Consider the following 19,056-nt stretch of genomic DNA (forward strand, 5'->3'; position numbering starts at 1 on the left):
AGCAGTGTGACTATACTTTTATCCTTTCAAATTTTTAGGTTAAATTACACTAACACTCCTTGAGTTTCTGTTTAATACAGATCCCTCTTACATTTAAAAAAATTATATTTCCCTTTCTAAGATTTGTAATCTCATTACAAATTACCCCCGGGTTGTTGATGTCATGGCTCAAAATTTTTTAAATGACTATCTTGCCCTTTTTCCTACCATTTCTTATTCCTGTTATCATGATTACATTCTACAACTTTTAATCATTAAATTCTACCTGAACATATTCTTATTAAGTGATGATACATAAATATAAATTTTATATAGAATTTTCAAATACAATGTTATAACTTAATAGTGACATTTCACTTTAAAACAAAATACCCATGAACATGATTTATATTTACAATAATATCACTATCATAATATTTTTATGATATTTTTTGTATAAATTTTTATATATGAATATAATTTTTCATTTTTATTTCCCCATTATATTTAGATTAGATCAATTTAATCTAGATATATTTTAAAATTATAAAATTTATACAAAAATTTTTTTAAAAAAAAATTCATTGAATACATCAAAATAAGATAATGTATTGAATTTTCGTATTTTTTTTATAGTTTTTTTTTTGTATTTGGTGAATTTACAAAAAAAAAAAAAAAATCACAAAATAGTATACTTCTTAACCATATCTAAATTAGGTGTATCTAAAAAAAAATTAAAAAATTACTTAAAATATATAAAAAAATTAAATAAAAATAAAAAAACACAAGAAATTTTATTGTGTGTGTGAGTTAAATCAAATAAGATGATTGTTATTTCTCTTGAAATGATATGAATAAAATATCTATATTATTTTATTACTTTATATGTATTAAAACTAAAGGATAAACATATGGTTTTAATTTGACAGAAGGTTAGTGTAATTTTTCAAATATAAATAGGAAAACTATATTAAACAAAAATCTTAAAAAATGTCAGTATAATTTACCCTAATTTTTATAATAATTTTTTATGTCTTACTATTATTTTATCCAAATATTTTTTTAAATAATAATATATAAATGGTACAATTTAAAAAATTCGCCATAACCTAATACCTCAGGCCGACTCTAAATAGTAGTTCCTCAGGCACCACAGAGAGAGAGAGAGGAGATTAGGCACCAGGTTTGTCATATCCCGAGTAATAATTCATCAAAAATGCTAGAGGCCCCAAAAATTCTATCAAAAGTTTTACCAAATGTCTCACATGGGTGTGGGACCCACATGAGACCCACATTGTGTGGGTCCCACACCCATGTGAGACATTTGGTAAAACTTTTGGTAGAATATTTGGGGTCTATAGTATTACTCATAATTCATAATTTTAAATTTAGAATTTTAACAATGACATTAATGATGTGATAAAAAAAAAAAAAAAAAAAAAAAAAACATACATCAAATCATTTATAAATGAGACCAACTGCCACATAAATAGGACTCCCATTAAAGCTCTATTTGAGTACTCTTAAACATTTTTGGTCCTATCCCCTCCTTGCTTTTGTTAGTCAACTCCATTTTGTTTAATTTTTTATTTTGGATTTGTACCATCCAATTTGGAAAAAAACTTAGAAAATGTCTAGAGCTAATGTTGTACCAGGCGCTAGGTGCTGAAGTATATATCAAACTTTCAGGAAAAAGTTGGAACGATCGAGGGCCAGCCCTTAGTTTTTTGGGGTTTAAGACAAAATAAGTTTTTGGAGCCTTTTAGATATTTATAAAAATAAAAATAAAAATAAAAATCACAGTTTAGAATTTGGAAAAATAATTATTTAAGTTTACAATTCGTATTTTTTTATATTTTTTGTATTTGGCAACTTTTTTTTTCGCAAAAAAAACACAAATATTATAATTTTTAAGTGTATCTAAATTAGATGTATCTACAAAATAAATAAATAAAATTGCGTAAAATATTTAAAAACACTAAAAAACACATAATTGGGCCATAAAAAAATAAGAAAGAAAAATAGGCCCCACAGACATATACATAAATTTTATATTTTATTTTTTTAATTGGACTAACAACCAACACTTATAAATATTTTTTAACTAGACCTTTTATCAATTGGGCCAAATAGAACTTTAAAGGCATTTTAAAATAGCCTAAATTAGTTAAACAAATTTTGATCATTTTAAATTTTTGATAAATTATAACATAATTAATTTAAGAATTTTTTTTTTAACCTAATTTTTGGAGCTTAGACACAGACCTCAATGACCTTGACTCAGGGCCAGCCCTGGAACGATCTAGATAAATTGGAGTATCATGTGCTAGGTGCTACTGAAGTAATCTATGCCATATTTTCAGAAAAAGTTGGAATGATCTAGATAATTTCATTTGATTAGTATTATCATCTTATTATTTATTATTTTTATTATTATTAGATATTTAAGTCTTTTTATTCCTATTTCGACTAATCTTAAAATTTATATAAAACGTCTTTCCATATAAATCAGGAAAATCTCTGCCAATGTAATTCCAAATACGATAGTGAAAATTAAACTTGAGATTTGGAGAGATTACACCCAACCAAAGCTGCACCCATATAATCATGAAGTTTTACTCCTTCCCAACTGCCTCCCTAACAAAAAGTTATTCATGGATATAAAATTCCACGTTAATAGTATGTTCCGCCAATAAAAATGGAACATGAAAAAAAATAATCACAAAATATGGAGTAATTTTAAAAAGGATTAGGTTTCTTTCTAGTATGATCTCAGACTGAAACGTGTTATTGGATTCGTGGAAGTCCACCACGAATCATGTTTCGATAATTCAAATCGTTCAATATATAGAATTCGTCGACTATTTTATTTTTGTAAAAAGTTATTTTAATAAAATATCGATAGTTACTTAATCGAATCAGATTTCTATCAACAATAAATATAATTTTCAAAATAAATTATTGATAAAAATCTGATCCGATCAACGTAATTTTTTATAGAGATAAAATACTTGACAAACTCTATATATTAATAATTTGAATTATCAAAATAACTCGTGATAAACTCCATAAATCCATCAATACTGTCTAACCTACAAAATAAACTAAAAACAAACCCGACCCTTTTAAAAACGTTTTAAAAACTGTGACAATTTTTTAAATTTCGACACACCAATGAGGTGGTGACCGACACATAATCTCTCTCTGCTAATAAATAAATAACGAGCAGAGGAAAGCACCACTTCAACAACTGAAGAACTACTACTTAAAAACAAAAGAAAAACTACTTCATATAGACTTCAACTCTCACACTCTCTCTAAAAGTCAATGGATCAGATTCAACACAGGTACATTGAAGTGAGTGGCCTGAAGCTCCATGTAGCATAGATCAGGTTGGGCCAATCGGTTGTGGTCTTCCTCCATGGGTTTCCAGAGATATGGTACTCCTGGCGCCACCAGATGATTGCCTTCTTCAACGCTGGTTACCGTGTGATCGCCCCGGATTCTACAGGGTACGAGTTGTCCGACCCATCACCTGTACCCAAGAATGCTTCCTATGCTGACATTATCAACAATCTCTTCGCGATCCTCGACTCCCTCTGCATTCCAAAGGTAGCCCACAACTCTTCTTTGTTGTCACTTTGTGTGTGGTTACAAAGAAAATAGTAGATGAAAGTGTGGGTGTTGATTTCTGACCACACTGCCAAATAAGTACTTAGCTGGAGAACACAGGCAAAATAGATGGTGTCCAAACAACCTATCACAGAAAGATAAGACTCCGGCGGTGGTTCATCCACCCGGTGGCACTCCGACGATAAAGTCAGTACTCAATTATCTCTCAAAGATAGCAAATAGTGCTTTAACTCACAAGTCAGGATACAAAAAGCGTACCTTAGACCCACAAGGGTGCCTTACTTTTATAGCCAACACTAACCTGATCTCTATAGACGCCTAGCTTCTCTAGGACTCTGGCTCAATGCTCATCCTGGACTCTCCAATAGATAAAGATAAACTTCCTAGAAGCTTTACCCTTATCCAGGCTGAGGTATTCCCCCACTCTAGGACTCTTATAGCTTATCTGTTCACCTCGAATTCCAGTATCTCCGCAGATAACCTCGACCTAGCCGAGATCACCTCGGCACCATGACCAGGACACATGGCACCTCGGCTGACACTTCGGTGCCACCTTGGCCACGTGTTGTCATTCACAAAAATATGCCCCCACAATTGCCTCCTATGTTCTATTACCTCGGCATCCTGAGGTGATGGAACTTATATCTCTTGACCACATAGCACGTTGGCTATAACTTGCTCTATCCTCGTTATCGAGGTCATCACTCGTCAGATCTATATGACCAAGACTACAGTGTGTTTTATCAATGCCTTAGAACCAAGAACCAATTTTTTTTTTTTTTCACCAAGATCGTCCCCCTAGCCGAGGTCTTTGCTTTATTAAATCAAGAACTCCAAGAGTTCCATATGCACATAAGCTGTCACGCACGGTTTCTCAACCGTTTCCGCCACGTGTCTTTTCCTTATTGATCTGTACCTGGCACGCGCCATCAGGTCGCGTCGTTTCTGCGTACGCCGCCTGACAAACACGTCATCCTAGGCACACTAATTATGACTTTGCCGCCTTTTCGTGTTTTAACAAAACATCACACTCTCTCTCCGTCTCTTGACTTTTGCATCCTCGTTTTCCCTCCGTTTTCTAGTTTTTCTCTCTCTAACAAAAATCCCCAACCTCTATTGTTGCCATTTCGAGCTTCCTACAACCACTCCGTTCACCTTCTTTTGGCAAACCATCTACCATTCTGCTGCATCTACCATTATTGCCTGACTTCGGCGACCTTATACGGCATCATTTTCTTTGGTAAGCCACTGTTTCCCCCTCTTTTTAGAATTACTTCAAACTTTATTTCGCTTTGTATACTGCCATTGTGAATCCATCATGTTCTCGAACCCTTGTCTGTGTTTTAAATTTCATCATGTTTGTTTGTGATCTTGCTTGTATCCAATCTTTTTCTGGGTATAAATATACACATATTGCTCACACACTTGCTACATTGCCACTGTTCTTGGCCTTGCACTCCTGCACACACTTCGTTAGTGTTTCTTGATTTCCTATTTTCTTCTTGAGTCTGAATCGTATTCTTTTTTTTGTTTTCTTGCTGTATTGTCCAGATTCTTGCCCTCAAATCTTGTTTCCGTAGATTTAGGCTTGGGTTTTGGTAGAGAAATCACAAACTTTAAGAAAACTATAACAATCTCCCCTTGATCTTGAAAAACCCTTGCCCCAATTTCTGTTTTAGGTTTAGCCGAGGTCTCTCAAACCCATACAAACCACTTTCTTCTGAATTCTCTCACCTTGCCCCTCTTAGCTGATATCATGGGCATGTTTAGGTGGAGGGTAGATACCCCAGAGAAGCTTGAATGCTTTAGGCAGGAGTTCTCCATCCCTGTCGACGTCCATCTTAGGTTGGCTAAGGAGGAGGACTCCATCATGCCCAACGACAATTTCATGCCCTTTCTAGTAGTCGTTTTTATAGAGTACGGACTTAGGTTCCCATTAAACATCCTTTTCCGAGAAGTCCTTCACTACTATAAGCTCAACCCGATGCAATTGGCCATTAACTCTTATAGAGTCATAAACGGTAAAATTGCCCTAGCTAGCTGAGAAAACGCTAGGATAACACTAGCCGACATCCAATACTGCTATACCATGCGTGGCCTTAAATCAGAAAAAGGCTACATCTATTACCTTAAGCCGAGGTCGACTGAGTACAAACTTATTGCCGACCTCCCAGACTCCAACAAAGGTACTAGAGATGATTACTTCATCGTCTCGGGTAACTAGGAGTTCCTACTAGATAATGACCTCCATCTCTACCCCTAGAGCCGATCAGCCTTTAAAGAGGGTAATGGTAAGAACCAAGCGTCACTTTACTTACTTTCAGGTCTTTATTACTTTGATATTTTTGTATGTTCTAATGTCTGTTTTTACTTTGCAACTTTACCTCAACCTCCAAAGGACTTCCGCAAAACCTTCTATCCCAGCAAAGACTTCAAGAAGCTGCTGGGCTTGCTTGTCAATCAGCACAAGGCCCCTTTGCTGCTCAACTACATCCCGACCTATAAATCCACATTGCCCGACGTCCCCAAGAAAAGCAAGTCACCACCCTTAGTAACAACTCCACCTACCACATCGTCACCACGGCCTGACCAAGCCTCAACATTTGACCCAGCAGAACAGCCATCAACTTCTGCTCCACAACTTATTCCACCTTCTCTGTGCCAACGCTGTCGTCGAGTTCCTATCTTTGCTCTTATAGGTAGAACTCGTAGACGAAAACGCCAATCCTCTGAGGCGTCAACTTACGATCCAACAAACCTACCGACTACACTACCAGCAATTCACTTTGGAACCAAGGTTACAGTTGCCGCCACCGCCGACGAAATGGGTCACAGCAAGGCCATAATCGAAGACCTTTTGGCTGACATCCCGGGCGTCGTGACAGTCCGATCTTCCCCATCACAGTCCCAGCCAAAGGCCAAGCCAAAGAGGCTGAAGAAGGCCCAAGTAAATGCAACGGTGACTCAGATCGATTCTGAGGACACCTTGCAGATTTCGAAATTGGCCGAGGCCGAGAAAAGTTCCTCTACCGCCGAGAAAAGGCCCGCTGAGGCTAACCTCTCCGAATCCACTAAGTCAAAAAAGCTGAGGTCGAACTCTGCAGCCACCTCAGGTTCTCTTAAATCCGATGACCCTTGGGCCCCCTCCATTATGATTGAGGAAAAGCCAGTCAGAGCCGGCGATAGCGCCTCTAATATTGAGGTTGGCGTTGCCCTCTCCACTGCGTTGCTCCTTCCCAATGACCTTAACCATATGGCCGAGGTCAGCGAATATAAAAATTTCACTTTGATGGTGCAGCACTCTGTACTGGTCAATCCCTAACACTTGGTACTCTCCATTCTTTGTTTTTAAACTTAAGTTTACTAACTTTGTTTATTCTATTTTTTCTAGGCGATCTAGCACGCCCACTCCTTTACGATGTAAGCTGAGGACATAAAGAAGGAGTTGGTCCACAAGACCAAGGAAGCTGCTGGCTTGCTCAAATCTTTAAACAAGGTTGAGGCCAAGATAAGAGTGCTGATAGATCAGGCCAAGGCAGCCAAGCAAGCTTAAGACGAGACCAAGGAAAAGACAGATACTGCAGAGGTTGTTGCTGAGGTTCTCAAAGCCGAGAAAAAAAAGGCCGAAGCAAAAATTGCCGAAGCCCAAGCCGAGCTCCGAGATGCCTTGGCCACAAAAGCCGCCAAGATCAAAGCAGCAGACGAAAAGGCCTATGTCGAGGGGACAGCCGACGTCCGCGAGGAGTACAAGAAACAAGTCAGACAGACATACAACAAGGGTTACACCCTTGGTTGGATGGCTGCTCAGAAGGAGTTGGCTGTTCCTGAGGACTCTCCTCTCAAAGATGAAGGTGACTTGCACTGTCATTTCCTCCTGCTTCAAGCCAATCTAAGGCTAAGGTTAGGGGGGAAGAGGGAGATGAAGAAGATGGAGGGGAAAACGAAGAGGCCAAGGTGTCAGCTGATGCTGAAGTTTTTGTTGGGGCCAAGTCCCCAACTCTGAATGAGAAAGTCCTAGACTTGACTCAGGATGAGGAGGACGAAGTCTCCAAAAGTGCCTCCCCCAAGAAGACTATGCCCGAGGTGCCTATCGCCGAGAAGAGCCTCGATCAAACTCTACAAGAAATTGACGCCGAGCTTGAGACTAAGAATGTCGCCGAGAAAATTTCCCAATTGTCTTCTGAGGCCGGGACACAGCCTACCACTGACGCCGAGTAGTCTGACTATAAGCTTTTTCCTTGTACTTAGTACTTTTTACATTTTGAACTATGTTTTACTTTTCATATTTGGCCGACGTGCCCTTTTTGTACGTGAACAAGTAATCCTTCTGCAGGCCAAAGTGCCTTTTTGTATCTGAACAACTTTCTTATCTGAATGTTAGTCATTACATTTTCTTCCAAGTGTTTGTATGTTTGTATGCTTCACTGTTTCCATACTTAGAATATTTTGCATGCCTTCAGTTTATTCCTTTAGCTATATAGTCTCCTCGGAGTAAAATATCTCGGACGTAACTTCTAACTTGTTTATCTCAGCCTTGTCTTAACACTTGAAAACATTGTAAAAAATATTTTCACAAGTGTTATCTAGAACTTATCACTTTACTTATTGTCTTCTATCAAGACTTCAGTCTTTCATATTTTCCAAGTCTTTCGAATTTACCTCGGCTTGATTTTAACTTGTAAATTTTTCTATAAAATTTCAACAAGTCCCTAAGCACTTTGAACTTTCTCATCATTCTCCAATTCTCTGCCCCCTAATGTGAACTTAAATTTCACTTAGGTTCTCATTAAGCATGTGGCTATGACCTTGTTGTCGAAGTTAGATTCAAACAGAGACTAGTCGAGGTTTTCAACCTTAGTTTCTCTGTTAATCTTACTCAAATGTACTTAGTTCCAATTTGAGTTTGACTCTGCCGATATGGCAAGCCCAAGTTAATTCAACTTAGTTCAACTACATTATATATAAGTATAATTTAACTCTACCATATAATGAGTCTGAGTTACTCGTCATGTTTACTTAGAAACATCACCAACTTAGTTTAACTCTATTATATGCAAGTATAATTCAACTCTACCATATAATAAGTCTAAGTTATTCGTCATGTTTCACTTAGAAACATCGCCAAGAGACTGGTTAGTCGTATTACACAAGTTTGAAATTAAAAATCAAGCTAAAATTTTATTATTACTTCGGCTAATAACAAAAAACTTTAATTAAAAAACTAAAAATCTAATGATAAAAAAACTTCAAGTTGCAAGCATTCTAGGGTCTTGGCAACTCTTTGCCTTCGCTGTCTTCAAGCCTGTATGCCTTATTGCCGGTGACCGAGATGATTCTATAAGGTCCCTCCCAATTTGGGCCAAGCTTTCCCTCTCTGGGATCCTTCTTATTACCAACGACCTTTCTCAGGACGAGGTCTCAAACTTGAAACTCTCGTGGGTTGACCTTCTTATTGTAAGCCCTAGCAAGCTGCTGCTAGTATGCCCCCAGCCGAATGGCTGCTTTCTCTCTTCTTTTTTCCAATAGGTCCAGATCTCGGGGCTAAAAATGCCTCATTAGTCTCATTCTCTACTTCCTGGGTTCTGATCCCTGGGATGCCGACTTCTAATGGGATTACTATCTCTGTGCCATAAACCATGACAAATAGGGATTCCCTAGTTGATCTTCTCGGTATAGTCCGATATGCCCAAAGTACATTGGGCAACTCTTCCACCCACTTCCCCTTTGCTGCTTTCAGCCTCTTCTTAATCCCATTCAAGATAGTTTTGTTGGATGCTTCTGCTTGACCATTGCTTTAAGACAAGCTTGGAGTGGAGTAGTAGTTCTTGATCTTATACTTTATACAGAAGCTCTTGATTAGCTTACTGTCAAACTGCGTACCATTGTCTGCTATTATTGCCCTTGGAATCCCAAACCTAGTGATGATGTTCTTCCATATGAAGTTCTTTACATGAATGTCCTGAATCTTTGCAAGGAGTTCAGCTTCTACCCACTTGGTGAAGTAATTTGTTGCCACCAGTAGGAACTTCCTTTGTCCAGTCGCTTAAGGTAGTTGTCCAACAAGATCTATGCCCCACTGGGCAAATGGCCAAGGGCTGAACATTGGGTTTAAATCCGCTGCTGGTTAGTGTATCAAAGGTGCAAACCTCTGACACTTCTCACACTTTCCGATATAAGCTTCAACATCTTTCTGCATATAGGGCCACCAGTACCCCTGAGTAATGGCCCTATGAGCAAGTGACCTGCCGCCTGCATGACTTTCGCATACTCCTTCGTGTATTTCATACAGGAAGTCTTCAACTTATGAAGAATGCACACATCTCAAAAGGGGACCAGTAAAAGACCTTTTGTAGAGATGTCCTTCTGCTGTCAAACTGAACCTTACTGACTTCAGTCTGGTTTTGTGTGCTTCTTTGTGATCATTTGGTAACTTCCCATCTCTAAGGAACACTACTATCGCATCTATCCAACTTGGTCTCATCTCCACACACATTGCTTCATACTCTGTGTTAAGTGGTTCTATGCTTGGGCCTGACAAATAGTCAACCATTATTGTCCTTGCCTCTCATGATTTCATTGCACTGGCCAGATTTGCCAAGGCATCAGCATGGCTGTTGTCATCTCGGCTAACTTGCAGTAGTCGGCAATCCTGGAATAAGGCTACCAGTCTGACAACCATTTTATATAGGCCATCATTCTTTCATCTTGGGCTGCATATTCGTTTGTTGCCTGGTTGATGATAAGCCGGGAGTCACTAAAGACCACCACCTCGTCGGCTTCTATTGTTGTTGCCAACCTCAATCCTACGATCAATGCTTCATATTCTGCTTCGTTGTTTAAGGCTTTAAATCCCAAATGAATAGATTGTTTCAACATCCGCCCATCTGGTGATACTAGCACTACTCTTGCCCGCACTCTCTGACGATTTGAACTCTCATCAACAAACAGGCGGAAGGAGTCACCGATGTAAATATCGTAGGGCCTGAGTTTCTCTTCTTCCTTCTGTTCCGCTATCCCCAGCTAGGTTTCTTCTTGTTCACCTGGCCATCCTAAACCGCGACTCAACGGAGCCCAATCCCACGTGGGATGGCGCCAAGGGTGAACTCGGCTACGAAGTCGGCCAAAACCTGACCTTTGATTGTTGTTCCGGGTCTGAATTCTAGGTTGTATTAGCCCAACACCACAACCCATCTGGCTATCATGCCTGTCAAATCTCCTTGCTGCAACAGGGACTTCAAAGGATGCTCAGTTAATACCACAATCTTGTAGGCTTGAAAGTAATGATTTAACTTTTTGGAGGCCATTACCAAGGCCAGTGTTAGTTTCTCCAAGGGTAAGTATCCGGTCTCTACATCTACTAGGGTTTTACTCACATAGTAAACTGTCCTTTGTTCTCTTTTTTCTTCTCTGATTACCACTGCACTTACTGCATGCTTTGAAACCGCCAAGTATAAGAACAGCTCCTCTCAAAGTACTGGATTTGAGAGAACTGGAGCTGTGGTCAGATATTTTTTCAAGTCGGCCAAGGCGACTTCGCACTCTTCTGTCCATAAGAAGTCTGTGGCTTTCTTCACTAAACTAAAGAAAGGTTTACATTTGTCAGCACTTTTGCTTATGAACCTATTCAGGGCTGCAGTCCTTCTAGTCAATATCTGCATTTGTTTTGCCGATGTTGGGCTATTTAAGTTCAAGATGGCTTTGATCTGATCCGGGCTCGCCTCAATGCCCTTTCTGGTAATCAAATATCCCAGGAACTTTCCTGACCCAATTCCAAATGCGCACTTTGACGCATTGAGTCGGAGCCGAAATGTCCTCAAGATATCAAAGACTGCTTTCAGGTCGGCCAGATGATCCCCAGGCTCTTTGGTCTTCACGACCATGTCATCAATGTATACCTCCACTGTTTTGTCTTTTAGATGTCTGAACATCTTAGTCACTAATCTCTGATAAGTTGCTCCTGTATTTTTCAACCCAAAAGGCATCACTTTGTAGCAATGCAGCCCTTTTGGGGTGATGAATGCAGTCTTTTCCTCATCGGGGGGTACATGGCTATCTCATGGTACCCCCTATAAGCGTCCAGGAAGCTCATCTTTCCATGCCCTGAAGTGGCATCCACCAATTGGTCAATCTTGGGGAGTGGAAAACTGTCTTTAGGACAAGTCTTGTTCAGGCTGATGAAGTCCACACAGACCCTTCACTTCGCATTCTTCTTCTCCACAACAACTGTGTTTGATAACCATGTTAGGTAGTTTACCTCTCGAATGGCTCTAGCTTCCAAGAGCTTATCCACTTCCTCTTCTACTGCCTCAACATGCATCAACGTAGGCCTCCTTGCTCGCTGGATGACAGGTTTGGCCGGCCTATCCACATTCAGTCTATGACAAGTGACCTCGAGGTCAATGCCAGGCATCTCGTATGGTGTCCAGACAAATACCTCAATGTTTGCTCTTAAGAACGCCTCTAACTCCTTTTCCTCTTCCTCGGACAAGCCTAAGCCGCGAAGAAAGAAGTGCTCCTCATCCCCTTACTGGATTAGGATCTTCTTCAGGGCTTCCTCACTTTTCTCGGCCGGTTCTTTGCCGACGTCCTCAAGGACCTCCATGTCTTCATCCTCAATATCTACTGTTTCTACTTCTCGTATATTGCAAGTGGATTTCATTGCTGCCATGGAGCAGTTCTTTGCCTACACATGATCCCCTCTAATATACTCAATTTCATGTTCTGTTGGGAATCGCAACAGCTGGTGCAGTGTTGAGGAAACAACCCCCATTGCATGCAGTCATGGCCTTCCCAGGATAACATTGTAAGGGGAAGGGGTGCCAATTATTTTGAACTCTGTATTTACCTTCTTGGTGCCAGCCTGCACCTCCAAACTTATTACTCCCAAGGGCCATGTTGGCATTCCGTTAAACCCAACCATTAAACTATTGGATTGTTCCAGATCATCTTGGTGAAGGCCAAGCTCCTTGTAACATTTGACTTACATGATGTCACAAGAGCTGCATTAGTCGATTAGAATGCGCTTTACCTGGCACTCTTCAATCTTGAGGGATATTACCAAGGCATTGTTGTGTGGATGTTGCACCATCTCTAGGTCGTCCTCAGTAAAGGACACCATTGGTCCCTGGCACTCGTCTGCCCTAGGTCTCTTGTGCCGGACTTGATACACATGTTGTAAGTGTTTCACCTTCTGAGTTTTCCCACGTATCTCGTTCTCATTGACCTTTGAGTAAATCACATTAATCACTCGAGATCCACCTACTTGCGGTTGTGGTGCTGGTGGAGGTGGTGCTGTTGGTGCTGGGGCAGTCTTGCTTGTTCTCCCCTTATCCTGGCCTCATCTACTAGGTCCCTTAAATGACCTTGTCTTACCAGGTCTTCCAGATGTGCCTTTAGGGCTCTGCACCCTTGAGTCAAATGCCCATCCTTATTGTGGTAGGCACAGTGCTTCCGTGAAGGCTAGCGAGAGTGTTCCTTGGTCCTGGTATGCTGAGGGACTGCAGGAACTGTTTTCTGCCCCCCTTTTTGGGCATCGTTCTTGGCCGCTGGAATCGGCGTGTCTTGTAACGGAAACGGTGGCTGCATGACGTTGTTCTGCATCATGAAATTAACAACCGATTGCAGGTCCGCCAATTTGTTCGCCATTCCCTTCATCTCGCCGTCCCTCCGCAGGCATCTATCCTTCTATTCCTGGAGGTCATTCTCATTATAATACTCACATCGGTCTGCCTTCTTTGGTATGTCTCCTTCCTAGCCGACGTCTTTTTCTCCGGGATTCTTATCTCGAGTTTCTTCGTTGCAGTTATCCTCCTCTACGTTAGGGTCAATGTGTTTACCACTTCCAGTAGGAATGTCGTCTCCAATCTTCTCTTTTTGTCCGTCGTTGGCCATCTATTCTCCTTTCTTTCCCACAAACAGCGCCAAATTGTAGGTGTTGATTTCTGACCACACTGCCAAACAAGTACTCAGCTGGAGAACACCGGCAGAAAAGATGGCATCCAAACAACCTATCACCGAAAAATAAGACTCCGACGGTGGTTCGTCCACCTGGGGGCACTCCGACGATCAAGTTAGTACTCAATTATCTCTCAAAGATAGCAAATAGTGCTTTAACTCACTAGCCAGGATACAAAAAGCGTACCTTAGACCCATGAGGGTGCCTTACTTTTATAGCCAGCACTAACCTGATCTCTATAGAAGCTTAGCTTCTCTTAGACTCTGGCTCAATGCTCATCCTGGACTCTCCAATAGATAAGGATAAACTTCCTAGAAGCTTTATCCTTATCCAGGCTGAGGTCCTCCCCCACTCTAGGACTCTTATAGCTTATCCGTTCACCTCAGATTCCAGTATCTCCGTAGATAACCTATGCCTAGCCGAGATCCCCTCGGTGCCATGACCAAGACACGTGGCACCTCGGCTGACACTTCGATGCTACCTTGGCCACGTGTTGTCAATCACAAAAATATGCCCACACAGAAAGGAAATAAAGTAAATTTAGTGGTCAATTATATAGCCTCTTGTGTCAAGTTTGGTTCATGTAATTACAACAAGTAATTCTATTTTCACATACTAATTCTTTTCAGTACACATTTAATGAACACTTTCTCAATATACGTTATAAAATTATAAATTCTTAGTATACATTTTTATGTTCCAATATTACCTTACGGCTATGTTTGGTTTCAATGTTTGAATCAATTTTTTGAATTTTTTTTGAGAAATTTATAAATTAATTTGACAAAAATAAATAGCAAAAAAATATTTTTTAATTTTAATTTTTTTTTGCTCCTAGAAAGATAAAACCATATTGAAATGAGAAGTTTTTATTTATTATTTTTGAAAATATATTCTAAAACTAGATTAAACATAGTCTTTCTTTTTTTTTATTCACCCACTCCTTTATTGCCGTTGTCGCCACTTTCAACCCTCCATCGCCGCCGCCACTTCTAACTCATCCCCCTTCATCCTAGCCCTCAACAGTCAACCTGTGAGTGATTCGCAGTGGAAGACTTGTGCAAGTGTATGATTCGTGGCAAAAAGTGATAGCATGCGAAGAGGGAAAGAGGCGATGGGAGGGGATGGCAGATGAGAGAAGTGGGGCTGGCGATAAAAAATGGTTGTGATTTTTTAGAATTAGGGTTTGAGTAGAAGAAGATAAGGGTATTATAGTATTTTTTTTTCTAAGACAAAATTGTATTAATGAAAATTTTCATTAAGTGTGTGAACTAAGGAGAATTGGTGTGTGGAAATAAAATTACCCAGTTACAACGTATCAATTTTACCTATTAATTTTGTACATGGGTAAATTACATTTTGCCCCTATTATGTTTGGCTATTTTTTTTATTTTGACTCTTAATATTTTTATTTTTTTCACTTTGCCCCTTCACGTTCAAGTTTTTCTAAGTTTTATTTCTAAAATTAATTTCTGTTTAAGATTAGATAGAAAATGTCACAATAACTGTCACATAACATAATATATTATTACATTGGATTTAAGTTTATGTCAGATGTACGAATTATATATAATAAAATATTTTTATACCACGTGATTGTTTGTGTCATTTTTTGTTTAATTTTTAATAGAAATTAGTTTAGAAGTGTAATTTACCATTTTTACATTGTGTCAGTTTAATTTATAGTCCGTTTGTGGGAAATTCTATTTCCACACACCACATTGTCTCTTTGCACATCATTTCTCACTCCACTCACTTTATAATTTGATTTTTAGGTATTTATCTCAGTTCACACACCCCACATTCCAAATATACCTATTTAATAAAAAATGTGTGCACACCCTTATCTTCTTCATCTTTCAAACTCTAACCCTATCCAGCAACCACCTAGTCGGCGGCGACGCAGCACCACCATTATTAGGTCAGGTGCCAATTCTGTACCATGAATATGGTGTGCAGTGCTGGTTTGCTCTGGCTTGTCCTCTACACTCTGTACAGAAGAATTAGAAATTGGAAGGTAATGCAAAAGTTCCCCTAGAAAGAAAGACCACGTTGACGAAAGATGCTCTGTCGGATGTAACAATGGTAAGATTTCTAGAACAGTACGCTGCACAGGTGGAATATGTCCCTGGAGAAAAGCAGCTGGAATTTCATCATCAAGAATTCATCTGCGGTGGAAACTCGGACCAACTCAATAATTCAAGTTATGTTCTCTCTAAATAAAATAAAATAAAAAAGATAAAGCACAAAAAATGTTTTATGTTTTGTTATATTGTTTTATAACATTGTATACTATGGCCAGGAAAAAGAAATACAGTGGCAGTCGAGGTTTCAGTGATTTTGGGGTTGAATGCTTCAAAGTTGTTATTTGTAAACTTGGCTTGTTTGACTGCCATATGTACAACTGCTAGTAACCATGTGTATATGGCATTGTCAAACATCGCTTGTGCTTGCTCATATAATGCTCCTGTCAAAAATTGAAGTTCCAAATAAATACAATTCTGCTTCTTTCTCAAAATACAGTGCCCTTACGGGAAGAAAGAAACAACAGAATCAGTAAATATCCATGTAGAGGTGGCGGGTGGTGGTCGGCGATGGCTACTGGTAGTAGGTAGTGACTAGGGTTTTGATTGAGGGTTAGGGTTTTGATTGAAGGAGAAAGGGGTATTTTGGGAGTTTTATTTTAGAACAAAAATGTAATAAAAAAAATTCATTAAGTGTGTTGATAGAGAGTAAATGGTGTGTGGAAATAGAATTTCCTTCCGTTTGTTTGAGCCGAAAATATTTTTTAAGGGAAAATATTTTTTACGGAAATTTTTTTACAAAATATTTTTCGAAGAAAATAATTTACCATTTGGTTTTGGTGGTGGTGATATGGTGGTAGAGGTGAGAGTGTCGATAGTAGTGTGGTAGGGGTGGACAAACATTGGATTGGGTTGGATTGGCACTATATATTAAAAATATGTATCTCATCCCAAGCACGCCCCAGCCGACACAAGACCTAGACTAGCCAATTATCTATTTTAGAAAACTAGTGGCAAATTTACTTGACTTAAAAATAACAAAACTTTTAGCTAAAAAAAATATATATATATATTTGAAGGAAATTTCTGTTTCAATTTTGCAACTTCCATTGACAATTGTTTGGATATACATCTTGTCATAGTTGCCTGGATATTTTGTTGACAGATAATTGATTTTCCAAGCTATTTTTATGATTATAATCAAACATTAAGAAACTTTGAGTCAATCTCCAACCAACCAGAAAATATTTCGATGCTGGAAACCTTTTGCATTTGTTTTCCAAGCTGTTTTTGCGATTATAATCAAACATTTGAAAGTAGAAGCAATCTCAAGCTCATAGGAAAATGTTTCAAGGCCAAATCCTGTTTCTTTGTTCAAAACATCATGGGGAAACAATTGGAGCCTCGATTGATTTTTACACAAAAAGGTTGATTATCAAACCTGTTTCTATTCTCAGGTTTTTCTTGTTGCTAAAGATTTTGGGACTCGAACTGGTTTCTTTTTTGCCCTTCTCTACCCAGAGAGGGTCTCGGGAATCATAACTATGGGTGTGCCATTTGTTCCCCCTAGTCCCTTTGAATTCGGCAAAAACCTTCCTGAAGGTTTCTACATGTCAAGGTGGAAGGTGTGTTGTAACTTCATCAATTTGTTTTCTTTTTTAAGTTTTTATTTATGATTGAGAACTCCGCCTAGTCAGGGTCTTTTGGACACACCCCAGGTGTGTAAACTAGGGGTTCAAAGGCCATCCCCTAAGCCTATGAACCAATGAGTTGGACAAACGGAGGGGTGTTGAACCTCAGACCTCCTGGATGAGAACTTGGGCTACTGATCATATGAGCTACCTCTTATGAGGATTAAAGAAACAATCTTAACTGCTTTCGATTTGATGTTTTGTGATCTCAATACTAGGAACCTGGACGAGCTGAAGCTGATTTTGGCCGGTTTGATGCTAAAACTGTTGTACGGAACATCTACATTCTCTTCTCCAAAAGTGAAATACCAATAGCAGCAGAAAACCAAGAAATGATGGATTTGGTGGAACCGTCTACTTCTCTGCCCACTTGGTTCACGGACGAAGATCTTGAAGCGTATGAAGCTTTGTACAAGAAATCTGGATTCCTCACTGCCTTGCGAATTCCTTACAGGTAAATTGGATTTGTCCTGTGTTCACATTAGTCAAGTACTTAATATTAGGCCCTGGTTGTTTGACCTGATTATATTTCTTTTTATTCAAAATTAAACAGTTAGTGTGTTGATAAACTTATTTCACAAACTACGTTAAAATGTGGATAGCAATCATGTTTTTGTTAAAAAAAGGTTATTACTAATAACTTATTATATCCAATCGCTTATCTGTAACTTATCTCCATAATTCTATCATTATTCAATCCATAGTATAACTTATTCATTAGAATCCTATCAATAATCTCATCATATCTCATCGCCTGCGTGTTAAATCATGGTATATAACTTATGTGATTGAATTAAGGTTGGCTAAAGGAAACTTTTTTACAGGATTGGCTACCATCTAATAATATAGCTTCATCTATTCAAATAATAATAATAATAATAATAATAATAATATAGCTTCACTTATGTGTTGTTTTATAGGTCTGTCGAAGAAGAGTTCAACTTTCCAAATATGAAAGTAGAAGCTCCGACATTACTGATCATGGGCGAGAAGGATTATTTTCTCAAATTTCCAGGAGTGGAGGACTACATAAGGAGCGGACAAGTGAAAGTGTTTGTCCCTGATTTGGAGATAACATACTTGCCTGAAGGAAGTCATTTCGTTCAGGAGCAACTCCCCAATGAGGTGAACCAAATAGTCCTTACCTTCCTCAAGAAGCATAGTTGTTGATTTCAAACATTCAAGGTTGGTTTGTTGTTGTCATTTGAAGTGTGTTGAAAGGTTTGGTTGGAGCTCAAGATAATACTATGAGAAATTTGAAGTCACATTAATATATGCCAATTGTGACATGAATAATTAACTATGTTAGGCGTTTGTAGTTCTTTTGTATGTCTTGTAATTTATGTGTAAGACATTGATGGCACTTTTGCAACAAAGTTGATTGACGAATTTCCTGTGATATTCATTCTAGCTGTGCATCATTTTTTTCTCTTTTTTATGGGTAAAGAATCTGCCATGATAAATTAGCTTTTTCATCAGTGGCAACCACCTTCATCCACTAGCTCTTGCAAATAATATTTTTCATTTATTTTCAAAAATAAAATTTTAAAATACTAGCATACTAAATTGTTTTTTTATTTTATTTTTATCAAAAATAAATATAAGCACATTAATATTTGCTACAAACTAAAAAGTAAACTTTACTAAATGAATAAAATGATATACTACATGTTCAACGCCCATTGAATGGTTACGATAGCAATTCCGTTAACCCGGAAAAAAAAAAGGTAAAATGCACTGAACTCTATGTGATTTTGGCCGATTGCAGATGATC

General features: G+C 38.6%; 1 protein-coding gene across 3 annotated transcripts; it reads left to right on the plus strand.

Moving 5' to 3' along the window:
* Positions 1–3,265: 3,265 nt before the first annotated feature.
* Positions 3,266–18,728, plus strand: LOC114277285 (epoxide hydrolase 3). Of its 3 annotated transcripts, none has more exons than XM_082888565.1 (4): positions 3,266–3,591; positions 17,049–17,216; positions 17,501–17,736; positions 18,298–18,728. In XM_082888565.1, exons 1-4 carry the CDS (start codon positions 3,439–3,441, stop codon positions 18,344–18,346), a joined length of 606 nt encoding a protein of 201 aa, XP_082744691.1. In that variant the 5' UTR covers positions 3,266–3,438; the 3' UTR covers positions 18,347–18,728. The 3 variants fall into 3 exon arrangements, with proteins under 3 accessions (XP_082744691.1, XP_082744690.1, XP_028074985.2); XM_082888564.1 differs by having other exon boundaries at positions 3,268–3,591; positions 18,203–18,728; XM_028219184.2 differs by lacking the exon at positions 3,266–3,591 and adding an exon at positions 15,427–15,770 and having other exon boundaries at positions 18,203–18,728.
* Positions 18,729–19,056: the final 328 nt, after the last annotated feature.

This window comes from Camellia sinensis, chromosome 9, assembly GCF_055761805.1.
Source record: "Camellia sinensis isolate YWXY chromosome 9, ASM5576180v1, whole genome shotgun sequence".
NCBI classification, from domain to species: domain Eukaryota; kingdom Viridiplantae; phylum Streptophyta; class Magnoliopsida; order Ericales; family Theaceae; genus Camellia; species Camellia sinensis.